This window comes from Arachis stenosperma, chromosome 2 (genome assembly GCF_014773155.1).
Source record: "Arachis stenosperma cultivar V10309 chromosome 2, arast.V10309.gnm1.PFL2, whole genome shotgun sequence".
Classification (NCBI taxonomy): Eukaryota; Viridiplantae; Streptophyta; class Magnoliopsida; order Fabales; family Fabaceae; genus Arachis; species Arachis stenosperma.
Window position 1 is genome coordinate 104111459 of NC_080378.1, and position 18013 is coordinate 104129471.

The window sequence follows — 18013 nt, forward strand, 5'->3', positions numbered from 1 at the left end:
TTTTTATATTTGTTAAGTCAGTGTCTATGATGCACGGATACTGACACGGATACAGGACACGTCAACACGCGAATTTTAAAATTTTACATGATATGGGAATACGTATACATATAAAATATAAAGTATTTTTTGATAAATCGTAATGATATTTTGATATTTTATTGATATTAAAATATAAATTAAATTTTTTAATTATTTTTTAATGGCTTATTTTAATTATATCAAGTATTTAAAATATTTTTTGTTTTAATAAATAATAATATATGCTATATCTAAATTTATTTTAAAAATATATGTTAAGAATAAGACTAGACACGCTGACACGTGATGATATTTAGGTGTGTCCAAGCGTGTTCAGAGAAGAATTTTTTATTTTTTATTAAGACACGGTTGGACACAGCAGATACACGTATCGGACGAGTGTCGGTGAGTGTCATGTCCAAAATGTGTCCGGCACGCAGACACGGCAACTTAGCGAAATGTACGTGCTTCATATGTCAGTGCTAAAAGGAGTCCGGAGTTGTTATAGTGTTCAAAACTTAATTTTAAAGACTACTACAGTGCACGGAAAAGCTCTATATCCATGTAAAAATTACATGGATGTTATCCAAGTACCTTCTATTTCATGCGTTTTCTCCCACCCACACTCATTTGTTTTACACGCGCCTCATATAACGTGTATAACGTAATCCTTTTTTTGCGTGATCAACCTTTTTCAACGTAAACCTTGTTCTCTTCTCACATTTTCTTTCTTTATTTCTTTCTTCTTCTTCTTCTTCTTCTTCAACCTAATTAAATTTGTTATTCTCCTATGTTCGCATTTTTCTTCTCTGCAATATGGATTTGGATTGACTTCAACGTAATTAGCTTCGTCATTCTTCTTTTTCTTCGTTTTCTTCTTCGATCTACACTTCTGAATTGAAATAATGAATGAATCAACTTTAAATCTGTTGAATGAGTGCGATTTAGATAATTCTTCCGAAACGTATCAATTTGATGAGGTTTGGATGATTGAATTTTGAATTGAATTCAATGGAATGCAATTGCTAATTTTATTTGAATTGAATTGAATGGACTGAGGTGATCTGTATCTGAATTGAACTGAATTGAATTGATAATATGTAAATTGTAGACAGAGTTGTTTTGAATTTGGTTTTGTATAATGGTCTCGTTCACTGTGAGTAACTGTTCGTTCGATAAGTACTATAGAGTTGTTTCACCATGTCCATGTGTTCGGTTCGGTATGCAGAAAGGAGTCTAAAAAAATTAGACGAATATATTCTATTTTGTTCCTAAGCACTATATAGTTGTTTTACCGTAATTAAGATTTTGGTTCACCGTGATTAAGATTTCGGATCATCGTGAGACCAGCTGTGTTCTGGATGAAAAATTTGTCCCAAAGGTGGGAATGATTTTCAAGACACTAGAAGAAGTTGGAAAGTTCTACAAACATTATTCCAAACTTGCCGGTTTTTCTACGAAATTATGGAACACGACTCGGGACGGAGACAAGATTAAGAATCAACTAATTTTATGCACCAAAGAGGGGAGGTGAAAATCCAAGATATCACCAACTTTGAAGACAAACCCTTCAGCTGGGTTAAATTGTCCGGCCAGAATTTACGTACACATAATGAAGGATGTTGGTCTTTGGACAATTTCCAAAGTTATTTTGAATCACTCACATCCTTGTTGTCCAGACCAGGCTGAGATGCTCAAACAACACAGGGAACTTAGCATGTTCGTGCGTCGTACGATCGAAACCCACAAGGAAGCCGAAATCAGAACGAGCAAAATTTACCAATCATTTGTGACAGCAGCTGGCAGCCATCGTAAACTAGGTCTTATAGAAAAAGACGTCAGAAATTACATCACAAGGGATATACGGAATATTTCCGAAGAAGACGATGCAAAAGAATTTGGGAAGTACCTAGTAAGAATGAAAGAGAAGAACCAAAATTTCTTCGTTGAGCTCAACTTGAAGGCGATCACTGCATTAAACATGCATTCTGGGCCGATGCAAGAGCAGGGCTGAATTTGAGTATTTCGAAGACATGGTTTCATTTGAAACCACCTATAACACAAACAGGTATTCGGTTCATTCAAATATATTTTGATGTTCAGTGCACGTATATATTTCAGTTCACCATGGTCTGCTTGTTATTTATGCAGGTACAATTTGGTTTTAGGTTCTTTTGTGGGTGTGAATCACCATGGCCAGTCGACACTTCTTGGATGCTCGCTGATGAAAAATGAGGACATCCAATCATTAAAATGGCTATTTGAGTGTTGGCTACGTTGCATGGGAGAGAAGGCACCAAAAGGTATTCTTACCGATCAATGTGCATCGATTCAAAGGGCAATTGAGCTATGCATGCCAACAATAATTCACTGCTGGTGCATCTAGCACATTATGAAGAAGATCCCAAGCAAATTAAATGGCTACAAGGGACACAATGAAAATGAACAAGAGATGAGTCATGTTGTTTGGAACTCGTACACAAAAGAAGAATTTGACAGAAACTAGATCAATTTCCTCAGAAAGTACGGCCTTGGAGGCAACAAGTGGCTTTCAGGTAATTGAGATTTCAATTTGAATTATTTTCATGCTCATATTTTTTTTCCCAAAGCATGCACTATTTTCGGTTCACCACACCTTATAGGTTCGGTTTGTTTTGTAGAGCTGTACGAGGATCAACATATATGGATTCCAGTTTACTTAGATCATCACTTCTGGGTCGGGATGAGAAGCACACAAAGGAGCGAGAGCATACATTCATTTTTCAACAAGTTCATCACACAGAATAGCTCCTTGAGACAATTTGTGAAGCAATACGACAATTGCCTAGCAAGCAGAGAGAGAATTCGATGCTACAGATTTTCACACGGTGATACCGTACGCAACAAAATCAGCAATAGAGGCACAGTTTCAGCATCTATATACCCATGAGAAGTTCAAGGAAGTTCAAGCTCAATTCAGAGGTAAAGTGAACTGTATCACAAGATCAATGCATTCCACCCTAGGTTTCACAACATATGAAGTCATAGAGCATGTTTCCAACTCCACATTCAACAAGTTTGTTGTCACCTACGACGCGGAATCACGAGATGTAAAGTTTCATTGCTTGCTATTTGATTCTAGGGGCATATTGTGTCGCCATTCCCTAAGCGTCCTAAGCTTTGAGCGAGTGGATAACGTGGCACCGAAATACATATTGGAACGCTGGAGAAAGAACATAAAGAGGAGGCATACATACATCAAGAGCAGCCAAGATGAACCTCTACTGGAGCCGAGAAGTAAGAAATTTGACGATTGGTGTTTCAGTCGCACAATATATGTGAATTCGCATCCGAGTTTGAAGAGTTGACTGAAATTCTGTACCAAGCATTTGACAAGGTCATGGCGGAGATGGAAGAATATCAAGAGAGAAGCAACAAAAAAAGTTTGTTAACCCACGAAGAAGCGACATTAAGCAATGTGAATGACCTTCAAAGCCCACAACGTGTCAAAACAAGAGATTGGCCCAACAACAGACTTGGATCAAACCTGAAAAAAAAAAGATCTCAAATACCATGAAGAAAAAGAAAAAGACAGCTCCAAGCGAGGTAAAATTGACTTGCTTTTGATTAGTTAAAATTCAATTGTTCATTTTGCTAATATACAATTAATTATGTCTTTTGTAGTTGAACCTTTTAGACTCCGGATCATCGATTCAGTCAAGCTCCACTCTTTACAATGCACCAGATATGAATTATCCAAGAGAGGATTGTACAAGGTTTAGTTTTTATTAATGTAAATTTTTGTTCACCCATGAGCAAATTTCGGTTTACCATGGTTATAGCAGGGTTAATTTCTGACTGTTGTTAGTCTTTAATGAATAGTCACTTTTTTTGTGAAATTCTATATTGATATATGCAGTTTTTCGATTCATCTAGTGTATTAATTTCTAAGTTGAATAATTAGAATTTGTTTTGAGAAACGGAAATCAGGTGTAGTGCTAGTTACATTTTCTATGTGATTAATTAAACAAAAATTATTAAAAAATCTAAAAGAGTAACATAAATATTTTTAACTTACATTAGTGGAGTTTTAAAACTCTTTCTTGGATGGATTTTCAGGGTTTAGGGTTTTGGGTTTTGGGTTTTAGGGGTTTTGGGTTTATGGGTTCAGGGTTCAGGGTTCAGTGTTCAGGGTTCAGAGTTTAGAGTTATGGTTTAGGATTTAGGGCTTAGGGTTTAGGGGTTCATGGTTCATGGTTCAGGTTTTAGGGTCTAGGGTCTAGGGTTTAGGGTCTAGGGTTTAGGGTTTAGGGTTTATGGTTTAGTATTTATGGTTTAGGGTTTTGGGTTAGGGGTTTAGGGTTTTAGGCTTTTAGGGGTTTAGGGTTTAGGGTTTAGGGCTTAGGGTTTCAGGGTTTAGAGTTTAGGGTTTATGGGTTCAAGGTTCAGGGTTCAGGGTTTAGTGTTTAGAGTTTGGATTTATGGTTTAGGGGTTTAGGGTTCAGGGTTTAGAGTTTAGGATTTAGAGTTTAGGGTTTAGGGGTTCAGGGTTTAGCTCTTCAAATTTTCTACACTGTGTTTGCAATTTTCGATTCACCCAATGTATTAATTTTGGTTCATTGTGTTCTTTTGGTGTTCGTAATGTATTGGTAAATACAGTGATTGCAATCACTGAGAACCTAGAACAAAGCAGTAGCCAAACAGTTCCAACAGATATATAAATTAACATCTCAGATGAGTAATCCATCTTGAATCAAATATAAATATTAACATTAATATTTACATTAATATTGACATATATACATTTGAAGTAAGCATTTTTTGCTTTTTTTAAACAAGCTAAACAAAATATTGTTAATTACAACAAGTCAATCATAGTATATGTTATTTACTATCTAAATTCCCAGATGTGAATTTACAATAAAGGTTGGAGAGGACAGCAGATGGCTTCGGGAATCTTATTGCTTCAGATTCCCAAATCACTTGGTCTCTGATTTTGTTCATTTCATGCAACAGAATGTGCGGACCATATTGGTACCTGAAGCTATCAATCTCTTCCTACATTTCAATTGAAAGGAATTAGTTACATAAGAAATGAACCCAACTGAAATAACAAAAGAAAGAAGTTTATAAATTTAGAAAGTACTAACTTGTGTCCAAACTCTATATTTATATCTCTTCCCGCTTTTGATCTTTTGTGGATCAATTGTTTTGAGCCATTTCATGACGTATATTCCACAATCATAGCTAAGCAAGAATTGAGTATAATACGATTAATAGTATACAAAATAAAACATATTAAAAATAGCACTATAGAAGAGAAAGATTCTTACTCTGTACGTTGACCATTTAGTTGGATATACTCTGCTTCTACTCTCAGTCCATCCTCCATTAAGGGTTCTGCCCCAGCATAAACCCTCATCTGAAAAATTATTAATCCCTAAAAGGTATGCAAAAATTGAAAAAAATAAATCAACAACAGTCAACCGAACTCATTTCATGTACTGAATAATTTGAATAATTTACAAGAAAATAACTTACAACAAATTTGTTCAGTTTCACTCTCAATTCAGGTATATCTTTTGGCAGCTTATTAATAGGGTCAAGCACATAGAATTTCTTTTTGTTGACATCAGCAATCCATAACCACCAATGCGCTCCATTGAAAATTAGCACAAATAGCTGAGGTTTGGGAAAATAATAAAATATTTCAGTCGAAACAATAGCAAACAAGAGAATTATTGAAGAATTTTTAGAAATTACAACTTACAAATGGATGCGATGCAGGTTTTCTTGTGTCAAGAAACTAGCGGTGGTGGGCATACTGTTCAATATCGAACCGGAAGGCCTTGTTGGTCCTTTTATCAATGTAGGACTCGCCATGTGTTCCCAACATAAAATTCTGTAAAGCGAATATCAGTTAAATCACATTTGCACTGAACCAAACACAATTCATGTACTGAACCGAACACAATTCATGTGCTGAATAATACTTGAAAAATATTCAATCATCAAGAGAAAAGTTTTCTTCATGCAAAAGAACTCAACAAAACACATAACAATCAGGTAAATCAATATTAACATTCCCACTGAACTGAACAACAATCAGTAGTGGATAAGAAATTTAGATTACCACAATATCCAGCGGAACAATGTATATTTGTTTCTGATACTGGCGAACTTTTATTTGGTTGAGAATCATGTTGTGTATACTAACCACCTACAGGATGAAAATTTATGAGATATACTATATAAGAGTATTTAGAAAAATCATTAGCTTTATTGCAACTGGCAAAGAATTTACCGTGGCATGCACATGTTCTTTGGGCATTAGAGACATAAAATATTATCTTAACCCCTCGTAAAGTGCCTCATGTTTCAAGATGAATATTGCATCATATTCATTGCTACTATCTCTTGTCCGTTTCACATGTGTCATCCAATGATAACACTTTTTAATCAACTCTTTCGTGATTTTTATCTTTTTCTCCGGGGTTTTGAAAACTTCAGCAGCTGGTAAGGTTAGCTCTGAAGTTGTTGCTTAAGCAAACTTTAATGCTACCGTCACTCTAGCATCTACCACCGCCTCTTCCAGGATTTCAAGCTATGAAACACTCGGTTGAGAGGGCTGAGTTAGTTGAGATGCTGGTGGACTTATCCTAAGGCTAAAAGGAAGGCTTTTCATCTTCCCTTTGCCTAGGTTGAGCAGCACTGCAAGATGATAGATATTTGACAATGATATTAAATAAAAATGATATTAATCATTATAATGAACCGAAATCCAAACTAATAGTGAACCTAAATCCAAACTTATAGTGAACCGAAATGATATTAAAAAAATGATATTAAATAATTTTATCCTTACACATTAACAGGTGCTTCTTGTTCTGATTACCGTGCCACCGGAGGTTCTTGGGATTGTTGCTGTTGTTCTTCGGCGGGCTGTTGCATTAAACAGAAAATAGTTCAATAACAACCCAAAATTATTATCCTATACCATTAAAATTAATAAATAAATTTTTTTGTGAAACTTACTCTTCATCAGAAACTTCATAGACATAGTCATCTTTGATTAACTCTTCAATTACAGAACTTGTAAGAGACACCGTAATACCCTACTTTTCGAATTCTGGAGGGCAGCTGTAAGAAACAGAAGAGAGTCCAAAGACAAGAACACATTGAATTCATTTTTGGTTTCAACTGAACCATAGTTAAACCATGTAGTTAACCGAAATTATCGGTATTTGTATAAGCAGTAAAACTTACACATCAACAGGTACTTCTTGTTCGGATTGCTGTGCTGTTGGTTCTTCGCAGGGCTGTTATTGCTGTTCCAGAGGTCTGCTGTATTAAACAGTAAATATTTCTATAATTATCTCAAACTATTATCATATTCCATTAAAAATAGCAAAAGTATTTTATAAGTCCACCGAACCGAATCCCATTGATGCACTGAATAAAAGAATATAAATAACAAAACAACTAGAAAAGCATTGAACAAGATTCATGTGGTGAATAAATATTTATTAACTTACTCATTATCAGAAGTTTGTTGTGTTTCATTTTTTGGAGGGACATAGATGAAGTCATCTTTGATCAACTCTTTCTGAACAGAACTTGGAAGAGACAATGCAAGAGGAGGTCTAAGGAATGTAAACAAGGATAAAGTTAATGTTGAATAATTAGAATTTGTTTTGAAAAATAGGAATTTGCACATTGAAAAAATCACATTTCCAAAGGTTGAGAACGAGTTTCTTGTCGAAACTCAACGATTTGTAGCTCAAAATCAGGTGTAGCACTAGTGACATTTAAACATATTTTCCTTGTGATTAGTTAAACAAAAATTATTACCTAAATCTAAAAAAAATAACATAAGTATTTTTAACTTACACTGGTGGAGTTTTAAAACTATTTCTTGGGTAGATTTTCTTTTTTCTAAAATATTTTACCAGGCTTTTCGGGATATTTTTCCTAAAAAAAAGATAACAAATTAAAATTAGAAACCAAGATTAAAGTAGAGGTCTAGAAACACATTAAATTCATTTTTGGGCAACCACCGAACCGAAAGTACAATATGCAATGAACCAATTTACCTGGTATTGCTCGCGGCATTTACAGAAGGTGTAGAGCTTCCTTGAGTTTGTAAAAATTGCTCGCTATCCAGATTTACAGTCGGCACTCTGAGCAAGATAAATAAATATTAGTAATTGAATATAGAGGAATTAGAAAAGGTTGTAGCAAAAGTAAGCAATGAAAGAAAAAGAACTCGAGAATAATAAACTGAATCTTACGTCTCAGAGAATTCATTTTGTGCCTCTGGTGAGTCAAACTGATCCGGAGCAATGTTTGCTGATTGAGCTCCATTATTTCTTTTCTTTGATCTCTTTTCTCTTATCGTCTCCAATGCTCGTTTTCTTTATTCCGCAGTGTTGTCTTTTGCTTGTACAGTTCTAAAAGTTCATAAAATAAGTATCAAGGAACCTAAAATGTAAGTATCAACAAAAGAAAATATGATTCAAGAAACTTACTCCTTGTCAGATTGGGCTTATGTTTTTACCACCCTTTGCTGTTGTTTTCTTTTTATTATGGGTGTTCTCTCGATTTCATTTTCTCTGGAAGACAGACAAACACATCGAATTTATACCAAAGAAAAATATAAGCAAGAACAAGACACTAACAATTAAGTCAACCAAACTGACAGACACCACCGAACCGAAATATTTAAAGTGCTAAAACAAAAATTAGAAGCTCACCGAACCGAAATTAATTCATTTGCTGAACAAAACGTGATACATATGCAATCAACAAAATGTCTCACGGAAATTACGCAATACTTACTGGCTTTCAGATTCGCTTGTGTTCTCTAAATCTATCGGCATAAGCTTTATTTTTTTGGTTTGTTTTTTAACCACCTTCGATGGTTATTTTCTTTTCTTTGTTCCGGCTTTATCGATTTCTTCTTCTTTGCAATACATAAGAACAAGGGCATAAGAACAAATTTAAGTAAATACAAGTTAAATGAAATCAATATGAAAATTAAACTTACTGGTTTTCGGAATCACTTTTACTTTTTAAATCCGTGGGAATGCTTTTTTCGGATTCAGATTCGGAAAATATTTCCTCTTTCGAATAAGAATCCAGCTCGACAATTTTCTTTTTTATTTTCTTTCCTTTTTCTTTCTAGTCCAACTTACTTGATTTTGTTTTTTCTTTCTTTTTTTCCTTTCTATACAGAAATTTCTAAAACAGAAACAAGGACTCAATTATTTAATCATCACGAAAAATATTTTTGAATAAACAAGGATTCAAAGGAAAACACATTAACAATCCAGTGAACCAAATGAAGCAATCCCACCAAACCGAAAAATATTCATATGGTGAATAGTACATGAAAAATATTTAATCATCAAGAAAATTGTTTCTTAATACAAAAACATTCAAATGAACAAACTAACAATTGCAAGTAGGACAAATAAATTAATTATAACCTAAAACAGAAGTTTATTTAGTTAGTAGAGTATTTTAAAAGCATTTGAAACTAAATTTTAGGGAAAATTTTAGTAGAGTATTTACCAATGGTTCTGTTACTTCGGTAGAAATCTGTTCAAGCATCATTTGCTTTATCCAATGGGCCACCCACGGTGCTGGGGGAGCATCAGGTGCGAACAGGCGGGAAAACTTGGTTTTGTGGAAGTATATCAACATCAACACAAAAACATAGCCATCAACTGACTGTTTCCTCCCATTTCTCTTGTTTTCAACTCCTTTCATCAAAAAGTTAAGCACATGTTTTGTCCAATCCAATTCCTAAATGTTGTTCACATGAAAGATCGGTGGCGTACGGATTGGGGAGGCCACACTTACCGTTGTGGGGAGCAAGAAGCACTTTTGTATGAAGACAACAAAAGTCCTCTTGAATTTTTTCCGATTTTCCTCCCCTTTTACGCTCATATCCAGAACATTCCTTGTCTTTTGGATTCAGGTTGTTGTAATTAATCTTATTAGGAAAATGATTCCCTACAATATTTTAATAGCAAAAATCAATCAAAAAGGCTCAGTTTAATTTTTTGGATACCAATGAACCAAAAATAAACAGTAAGTGAAAAGTGTATTACCTCCGTTGGTTATGTCCAGGGCAGCTGCTATTTTCCGAGGAGTTATGTATATTTTTCTCTGGAGAGTTTTCAAGCATCCTTTCTCTTCATCAAAGCGATCAAGCGATTCTTTCAACAGGGTATTAGAGACATTCATTTTTGGGACATTTGTCAGGACACCAAATCCCATTTCTTCCACTATATCTTTCTTTTCTTGACTCATATCCATGTACACTGTTGCTATTGCCTTTGTTTGGCATCTACAATAATGAGTTTTCTGCAAGTTTTGAAATAGAATGTGAGGATATATTTATAATACAAAATAGATATTATTCAAATGAAAGCGGATAAATATATTTAATCTGCTTACGTTATAGTGTGGCTTCTCCTTCATTGTTGCCATTGTCTTGTTCTGTTTTGCTGTAATGAAAAATTTTGGTCAATACTTCACTTAATACATCAACAAGTACAAGCATGTATATCTTAATCAAGTTAATTAAAATGCCACAGGCCACCTTAACGAAACTCATTCATGCACAAAATCAAACATTATAAATAATGAAACATCTAGGAAATTATTTGCTGCATTTTATCACAAAAAGAACCCATCGAATCGAACAACATTCACTTGGTGTATCAAAATTACAAAAGCCACTGAACCAAACAAATCTCAAAGCCCTAGTTACACTATCCACTGAACTGAATGAAAACAACAACAAATTTCATTCAAAGGCCTAGTTATACTGTAAAAATGCATTTACAATAGTTCGATCTACTAAACGAAGCAAATCAATCCAGTAAACCTAAAATGCAACTAGGAGAAATGCGACATTGCAAGATTTTAAATGAACATTAATTTTCTCATACTTTTGGTAGTCTCTGTTGCTGTTTTCGTTCGTTTCTGGTTGTTGCTTGCGAAATCTTCTCCTGATTTCTTTTCAGTAGTAGTTTTCGCAGAGAACGTGATTAAAATTTGAGTGATGTTGAGAGAGATTCGAAAAGAATGAGTCGTTTCATGTTAAAGAAAATGTAATATTTTTTCATAATGAAGCGCGAATGAAAAAGAAAGGGTTTTGTTCGTTTTTGGCGCATGTTTTCACTCGTCATTTAATAGGCCTGATACTGTTTGGACTTGGGCCAACTTTTTTTTGGTGACTGGACTTGGGCCAACTTGGTTATATGGATGTTTAGCCCTATATATATATATATATAGGACTAAACATATCTCTAATCATATCTCTAATACTTTCTAAATCTTCATTGTACACATTGTACGCTTAGGTCATTGGCTCCCTATACTTTCTCATTAGAGATATGATTATTAGTGTTACATTGTCCTATCAGGTTACGTTACCTTGGTGAACCCAAAATAACATGAGATGTTTATTATCCATGGTATCCGGATGGTTATTCTGGATAGTATAGGTGATGTTCATTTTATTCATAAATCAAAGATTTAGCCCATTGTACGTTTCGACGCTCGATCTAGTTCGTGCCTGCTATTATCTATTTTTCAGTCTTCAATCTGAGTTTCGAAAGCACAAGAGAGAGAATGGACGCCATTGATTCAGTGTTCGATCCCCTCAGAGAGTTCGCCAAGGACAGCGTAAGGCTCGTCAAGCGTTGCCATAAACCCGATCGCAAAGGTACTTTTTCTTTTTATTATAATTTGAATCTCTCTGCTGTGGATCTGAATTTTTCCTTTTCTTTTGTAGAATTCTCCAAGGTTGCTGTTCGTACTGCAATCGGATTCGTGGTTATGGGATTCGTTGGCTTCTTCGTCAAGCTCATCTTCATTCCCATTAACAACATCATCGTCGGATCTGGTTAGGTATACTTCGAATTCTTTATTTTTCAAAGATGTGTGAAATTCGCACAATTGTTTTGTGTTAATTAGCTTAGCTGCATGTGTTGTTTAAAATGGGAAATTGTAATGTTGTTTTATTGCGCGCAGGATGTGGTTGATTTTGTACTTGCTTACTGTTATTTGAAATTAGGGTTTGAAATTATGCAAACTTGGATAAAGTTCTTTGTTTGAGATATGTCCTTATGGTTTTCAAGTATCATCACCATATATGAAGCATTTTATATTGTGATCACTTGAATAGTATGTATAACCAGGTGAAATTGCAACTATTGCTGCATATCGTAAAGGGTTATTAGTTGAGTTTTATGATCTACATTTATTTAAATTCCAAGAGTTTAAGTGAAGTCTTGAATTTGATTACTTAACCAGAGTTTCATCTGTTACTTTCATCATCATTCACACATAAAGCCATGAGAAGTTCCAAATTTAAGATATAATGGAAAGGGAACTGATATTTCACCTGCAATTTGGTTGGTAAATACAGAAATATCATGTTAACTTTCTTTAATAATATTACTTTACACACTGATATTTCTGTGCTATTCAACTCTAACCAAGAAGTTAGGTAATATAGAAGTTCTATAATGATGAATGTTATTCTTTAGAATATCATTGAAGCTTAAAGAGAGATATAAGAGGTTCATATATATCTCGCTTAGCATTTTCTCCCATAACATAATCTGCATGCGCATAATCATTTCTATATTGTACTACAAGCTTATCTCCATCATGATCTTCAAGAGTTTGTAACAGCCGTTGCACGTCTTTGACATTGGAAAGAGCGTCAGTGCCGCCATAACTCAGGTAGATAGGAAGGCTTTTCAGAATTCTGGTCATGTCATACACCAGAGGAGTCGGCTGTCCATAACATCTTGTATTTTTATCTATGTTCATGTAATCAAATGTTGCTATTGTTCCTTGTCTGATCACTGTGATAACAATAGGATTAAAACTTAGTTTCAATTCATATGAAGCAAATTTTAGTTATAAACAGCTCTTTCTAGCTGAATTTTCAGAATCTAAAATTCCTTTTCGTCATGAGCTGTGCCGGCCATGGATTTCGTAACTTAAAAGTTCAAAAGGCAGCAACCTTAGCATTGCGCCGAGGCCAACCTTCTTTATAATATATACTTCCCTTTTATCATGATTCAAGAACTACTAAAATATTGTTGTTATGTATGGTATTTAATCATGAAAACATGACTACTTACTCTGAGATAGATGAATCATGTTCACTTTTATTTGTTGACATGGGCTTAGTTAGCTCTACTGAAATGAATCACGTTCCTTGTTGCTGTTGACCGAGGCTCATGATCCAAAAATATATTGACAATTGATGGGCTTAGGCAGCAGTTAGGGCCTAAAAACATTTGAAGGTCAACATATTTTGGATTTTAGAACTGTCAAATATAGAGATCTGAAAGGGAAAAGGGAACCTGTGAAAGTGGTCAACAAGTTAATGCAATCAATGCCTGGTTTTTTTGCACATGTCCTTAAGAAACTGTATTACAGCATCCGTGTTTCAAACATGCCAAAAATATGAAGTGGAACCAATCAAGTTCTCATGTATATATAAATTGCCATTACAACTGATTCATATGCCTTCTTATTCTGAGAAAACGGAAGCAGAAAAGCATTAGAATTGATGGCAAGTATTTGAATCAGTCTTGATGGTTCTGATCTAATTCCAACCACTAAGATAAAGCAAGAACAATAAAAAAGAGATAATAGGAGGCACTTACCCTCTCAGACTGAATTCAAAGATCCCAAGTTTGTACAAATACTGTTTGGTGGAAAAAAATCACCGATTTTCATAATCAGTAACCACGTTATGCCATCCTGCACCCACAGCAGCATTACATTAATTTCGAAAACATCAAACACAGCCGTATTGGGAATTCTCTTAGAAAAATATACAGAGCCATCGGAAAACACAAACCTGTTGTAGCAGAACCGGTGGCCTATTGCCCCATGGCCCCTTTGACCGCCCCACCGGAGAACATAACCATCCACAGTTGTCACCTAAAAACCATTTCACACATTAGTAAGTAGCTGCTCAAAATCCTGCTACTGATTAGTGATAAAAATTGCAACAGATTCAAGAAAAATACCAAGTACCAGTGATGAGAAAATACCTTAAGGGGAGAATGATGGCAATGCAGTAATATCACTACTTTGAGTTCTGAGTGGATACAATCTAGTTCCAGCTGCAATTGCTATATAAAAGTATCTTATCATTAACAAATATGCTACACATACAAGTGTTTTTGGCTTACAAGTCTTACAAGTTGGCACAAGTCCAACAAAATACACGCGCATTACACTCCTACATTCAAGAGTAAATACACGCACGTTACTCAACCACTTCCTGTTTCCAAAGCATGCTACTCACCATTATGAACGACTATTCTTCTTCTTTCTCGATGAAAACCACAACTGTCATTTTTCTTTGCATTTCTCCTTCTCCTCCTCTTCTTCTTTCTTCTCCTCCTTCTTTGTGTTTCTCCTCCTTTTTCTTCGCGTGTTTCATCTTCATCGTCGTGTTTATTCTCCTTCTTCTTTTGATTTTACAACATTATGTATTTTTTTTCTTTTTTGTTTGATTTTTTCCTCCCAAAAGGAATGATGAGAATATGAAATAAGAAGATGAAGAAGAAAAAGCAATAGAAGATGAGGAAGAAGAAGAGGAAGAGTTCTAAATTATGCAGAACTCATCAGAATAAAAATACATCCAAATATTTCGTATTACACTCGAATATCTTTGTTTTTACACCCAAATTTGCTGCAGATACAGAAACGAGTTATGTTACATGTACACTAAAATCAGCCACTAAAGTCAGCAAGGGTTGCAAAATATACCCAAAATACACCATAGAAGGGTTGCAAAATACACCCAAAATACACCATATTAAAACAAGCATAAACTATAGAATGCAAATACAACTATAAAACCATCATAGAAAATAACAAAAACCAGATTCATAAATCATAGCTAAACAGAAACTAAAACAATTCAACTAAAAGAATAAGACAATTCACCATCCGTCAGATGAAAAGTCATAAACTGTAAATATACCCAAACTTTTATAAAAATACACCAAAATATTCTTTATTTACACCCGAACGTCTGATATAAAATAGACAAGATTATATTAATTCTAATCAGAATTAATACATTAGATTCAATTCAAACAAGGAAGAATTAACAACAAATTTCACAGGCAAGGTTCACGCACTGGTTCATCTGACAATCTGAAGTTGAATTATCCATTATCTTCAAAAACGATTTCAGAGCTTGATGTCAAAAAACAATAGAAATCGAGAATAACAAAGAAAGAGAACAGAGAGAGAAAAGCACGTAAATAAAGAAGGAGAAAGAGAAGGCAAGAAATTCGAAAAATGAAACAGAATCCTTTCAAAAATTAAAAATCTGTTAGAGGCGCGCGAAACATATGTGCATAACAAACGCGTTTGAGCGTAATACCAATTAGAAGGCTTGTAAGACTTGTATAGCAAAATCACTTGTATGTAGAGATTAATCCTATCACTAATTAAAAAGTGATAATTATTATAAGTAAAAATGGTAATTATCTTATACTTTACTAATAGGTTTTGTTTATTACTATTACATTTTTGCTAAGATTAGGTAGACATTTAATTAGGTGAATAATGGGGTAAAATATAATTTCTATCCCTAATGTTTACGATTTTTTTTTTAGAGTAAACTACCATTTGTACCCATGAAAGTTGAAAACGCTGACATATCTACCCATAGAAAAAAGAAATTACCATTTGTACCCATAAAAAATTATTTTTACAGGCAAAATTATCCAAACACTAAAAAATTACCTAAAATTCTAAATTACCCTCATCTTCACCACCACACCACCTCCTTCACCCAATCACCTTTTTAACCCTAACCCTCTTCACCCAGCCACCACCCCTCTTTTCTAACCCTAACCCTCTTCACCCAGCCACCACCCCTCTTTTCTAACCCTAACCCTCTTCACCCAGCCACCACCCCTCTTTCTCTTTCTAATCTCAAATCCCACCACCCAACACATTCCTTTATCTCTCTGTAAAGCTTTTCTTGGACTTTCGGATTCGCAATCAGCTGCGCTATCCCCCATTCCACCGCCGTCGCCGTCGTGTCCATTCCCCCATTCAAGAACTTTGAGCAGAGGGAAACCAATTCATCATTTAAAGGACCAGATTTTCTCCCTTCAACCTTCAGATCGAACAGTGTGTCAAGGTATGAGAAAGTTATTGCGATTTCGTCGGAGCCTGGATTCTCTATAGCTTTTCTTCTCTGTTCAATCAACGGTACAATGAAATTCACCTGTTCCTTTCGAACTTGCAACACTCTTTTCCTCTGTTTCGAGAAGAAAGGACTCAGGATCGGAAGTTAATCATTGAGTCTTGGATTCAGAGTTATGAGAACGTTCTTCATCACTTGATCTATTTTCTCCACCTTGTGTTCTTCCATGTTGAGGCCAAAACACATTGCAACGAGGATACAGAACGTCGCGAACCTCGCGTCTTTGTGGATGAAGACAACGCCATTGTTGTTCTCTGCTTCATTTCTGAGGCGGTTGATGAGCTTCTCCATGGCCTTGTCCCTCACGGTATGGAACTCCCTCAACCTGGTGGAGCTCAGCATGTTCTGAACCACGTTCCGCCGCAGGAATTTCCAAACCGGTCTGTAAACGGCGACGTTAATGGTGAACTTGTTAGAGCTGAAGATAGTCCTGGTAGGATATCTCATCAATGTGGGATTGGAGATTAGAAAGGGAAAGAGGGGTGGTGGCTGGGTGAAGAGGGTTAGGGTTAGAAAGGTGATTGGGTGAAGGAGGTGGTGTGGTGGTGAAGATGAGGGTAATTTAGAGATTTTAGGTAATTTTTAAGTGTTTGGATAATTTTACCTGTAAAAATAATTTTTTATGGGTACAAATGGTAATTTCTTTTTTTTATGGGTAGATATGTCGGCGTTTTCAACTTTCGTGGGTACAAATGGTAGTTTACTCTTTTTTTTAAAATACCTCTAACGTTTAATATTATTCAATTTTGTCTTTAATATTTTTAATTCATTCAATTTTATCCCTAAAATTAGATAATTTTAACATAAATCTAACAATAAAGACAAAAATAAATAAAACTAAATGTAAGGGTATAAAAAAATCGCAAATATTAGACACAAAAAATATGCTTTATTCTAAATAATTTTTTATTTAAAAGATGTACCAACTTATAATGTATATATTTTTTTGTGAATACTCATCCCGACCTCTGATAATATTTTCGAAGGACTATGAGCCTTCAAGAAAAAAATTATTTCATCCCCTGATAATTAAATTTGTGAGACTGATTAGCTCATTTGTCAATGATCTCTCTCAAGAACATGCTTATGTGACTCGTTAATCACTAATATATTCTCCATTTAATTTTTATAAATAAAAATAATTTAAAATCACTAATATTTCTTAGTTTTATACCGTAAATTTTGTCAATGTATTTGAAAAAGATAAACAAAAAAATAAAAAAAATAACAATTATCCTTAAAAGGCAATAAAACTCCTAGCAAATTTTTTTTTGTCAATTTTAGTTGATTCTTAACAGATAAATCAACAGTTTAACATACTACGTAAGCTTATTCCATGAATATAAAGAAAAAATATTGATAGAAGGTTTAATCAATCTTAAAAAAATAAAATTTAGGAATCGAAAAATATATTTTTTTATTAAAGATCTTGTTATCTTTTCAAAATAATTGTGAGAGCCGTTTAAAATTTTGTTTTCTATATATTTTAACACAAATAGATATGAATATATGATGAGTAAAATAAAATAATATCAATAAATTATTTTATTTTATTTATGAGCTTTTTTATATCACTTTTTCTCTATATTCGAAATCTACAGTCTCCAACTAAGAGCAGCTTCAACAATGAGTGTCTTAACAATTTTTTCTGACACAAAATGAATTCCTCCCATTGGAGCAAAATGAAATAGGTCCTTGCACAAGGTCCAATGAAACAAAGTCCCTTTGAGTAGG

General features: G+C 34.3%; 1 protein-coding gene and 1 pseudogene across 2 annotated transcripts; one reads left to right on the top strand and one right to left on the bottom strand.

The window, feature by feature from the left end:
- Positions 1–11489: 11489 nt before the first annotated feature.
- Positions 11490–12999, top strand: LOC130960657 (protein transport protein Sec61 subunit gamma). Of its 2 annotated transcripts, none has more exons than XM_057886104.1 (3): positions 11490–11740; positions 11810–11925; positions 12703–12999. In XM_057886104.1, the coding sequence occupies exons 1-2, from the start codon at positions 11647–11649 to the stop codon at positions 11923–11925; spliced, it is 210 nt and encodes a 69-aa protein (XP_057742087.1). In that variant the 5' UTR covers positions 11490–11646; the 3' UTR covers positions 12703–12999. The 2 variants fall into 2 exon arrangements, with proteins under 2 accessions (XP_057742087.1, XP_057742086.1); XM_057886103.1 differs by having other exon boundaries at positions 12715–12999.
- Positions 13000–15967: 2968 nt separating this feature from the next.
- On the bottom strand, positions 15968–16726 carry LOC130963354 (cytochrome P450 77A3-like; annotated as a pseudogene).
- Between the last annotated feature and the right edge of the window lie 1287 nt (positions 16727–18013).

What these genes read in the sequence shown, in the direction of transcription:
- LOC130960657 (XM_057886104.1), top strand. Translation starts at nt 11,647, where the DNA reads ATGGACGCCATTGATTCAGTGTTCGATCCCCTCAGAGAGTTCGCCAAG. An exon ending in CCATAAACCCGATCGCAAAG is followed by an intron (nt 11,741 to 11,809) that starts GTACTTTTTCTT and finishes TTTCTTTTGTAG; the next exon opens with AATTCTCCAAGGTTGCTGTT.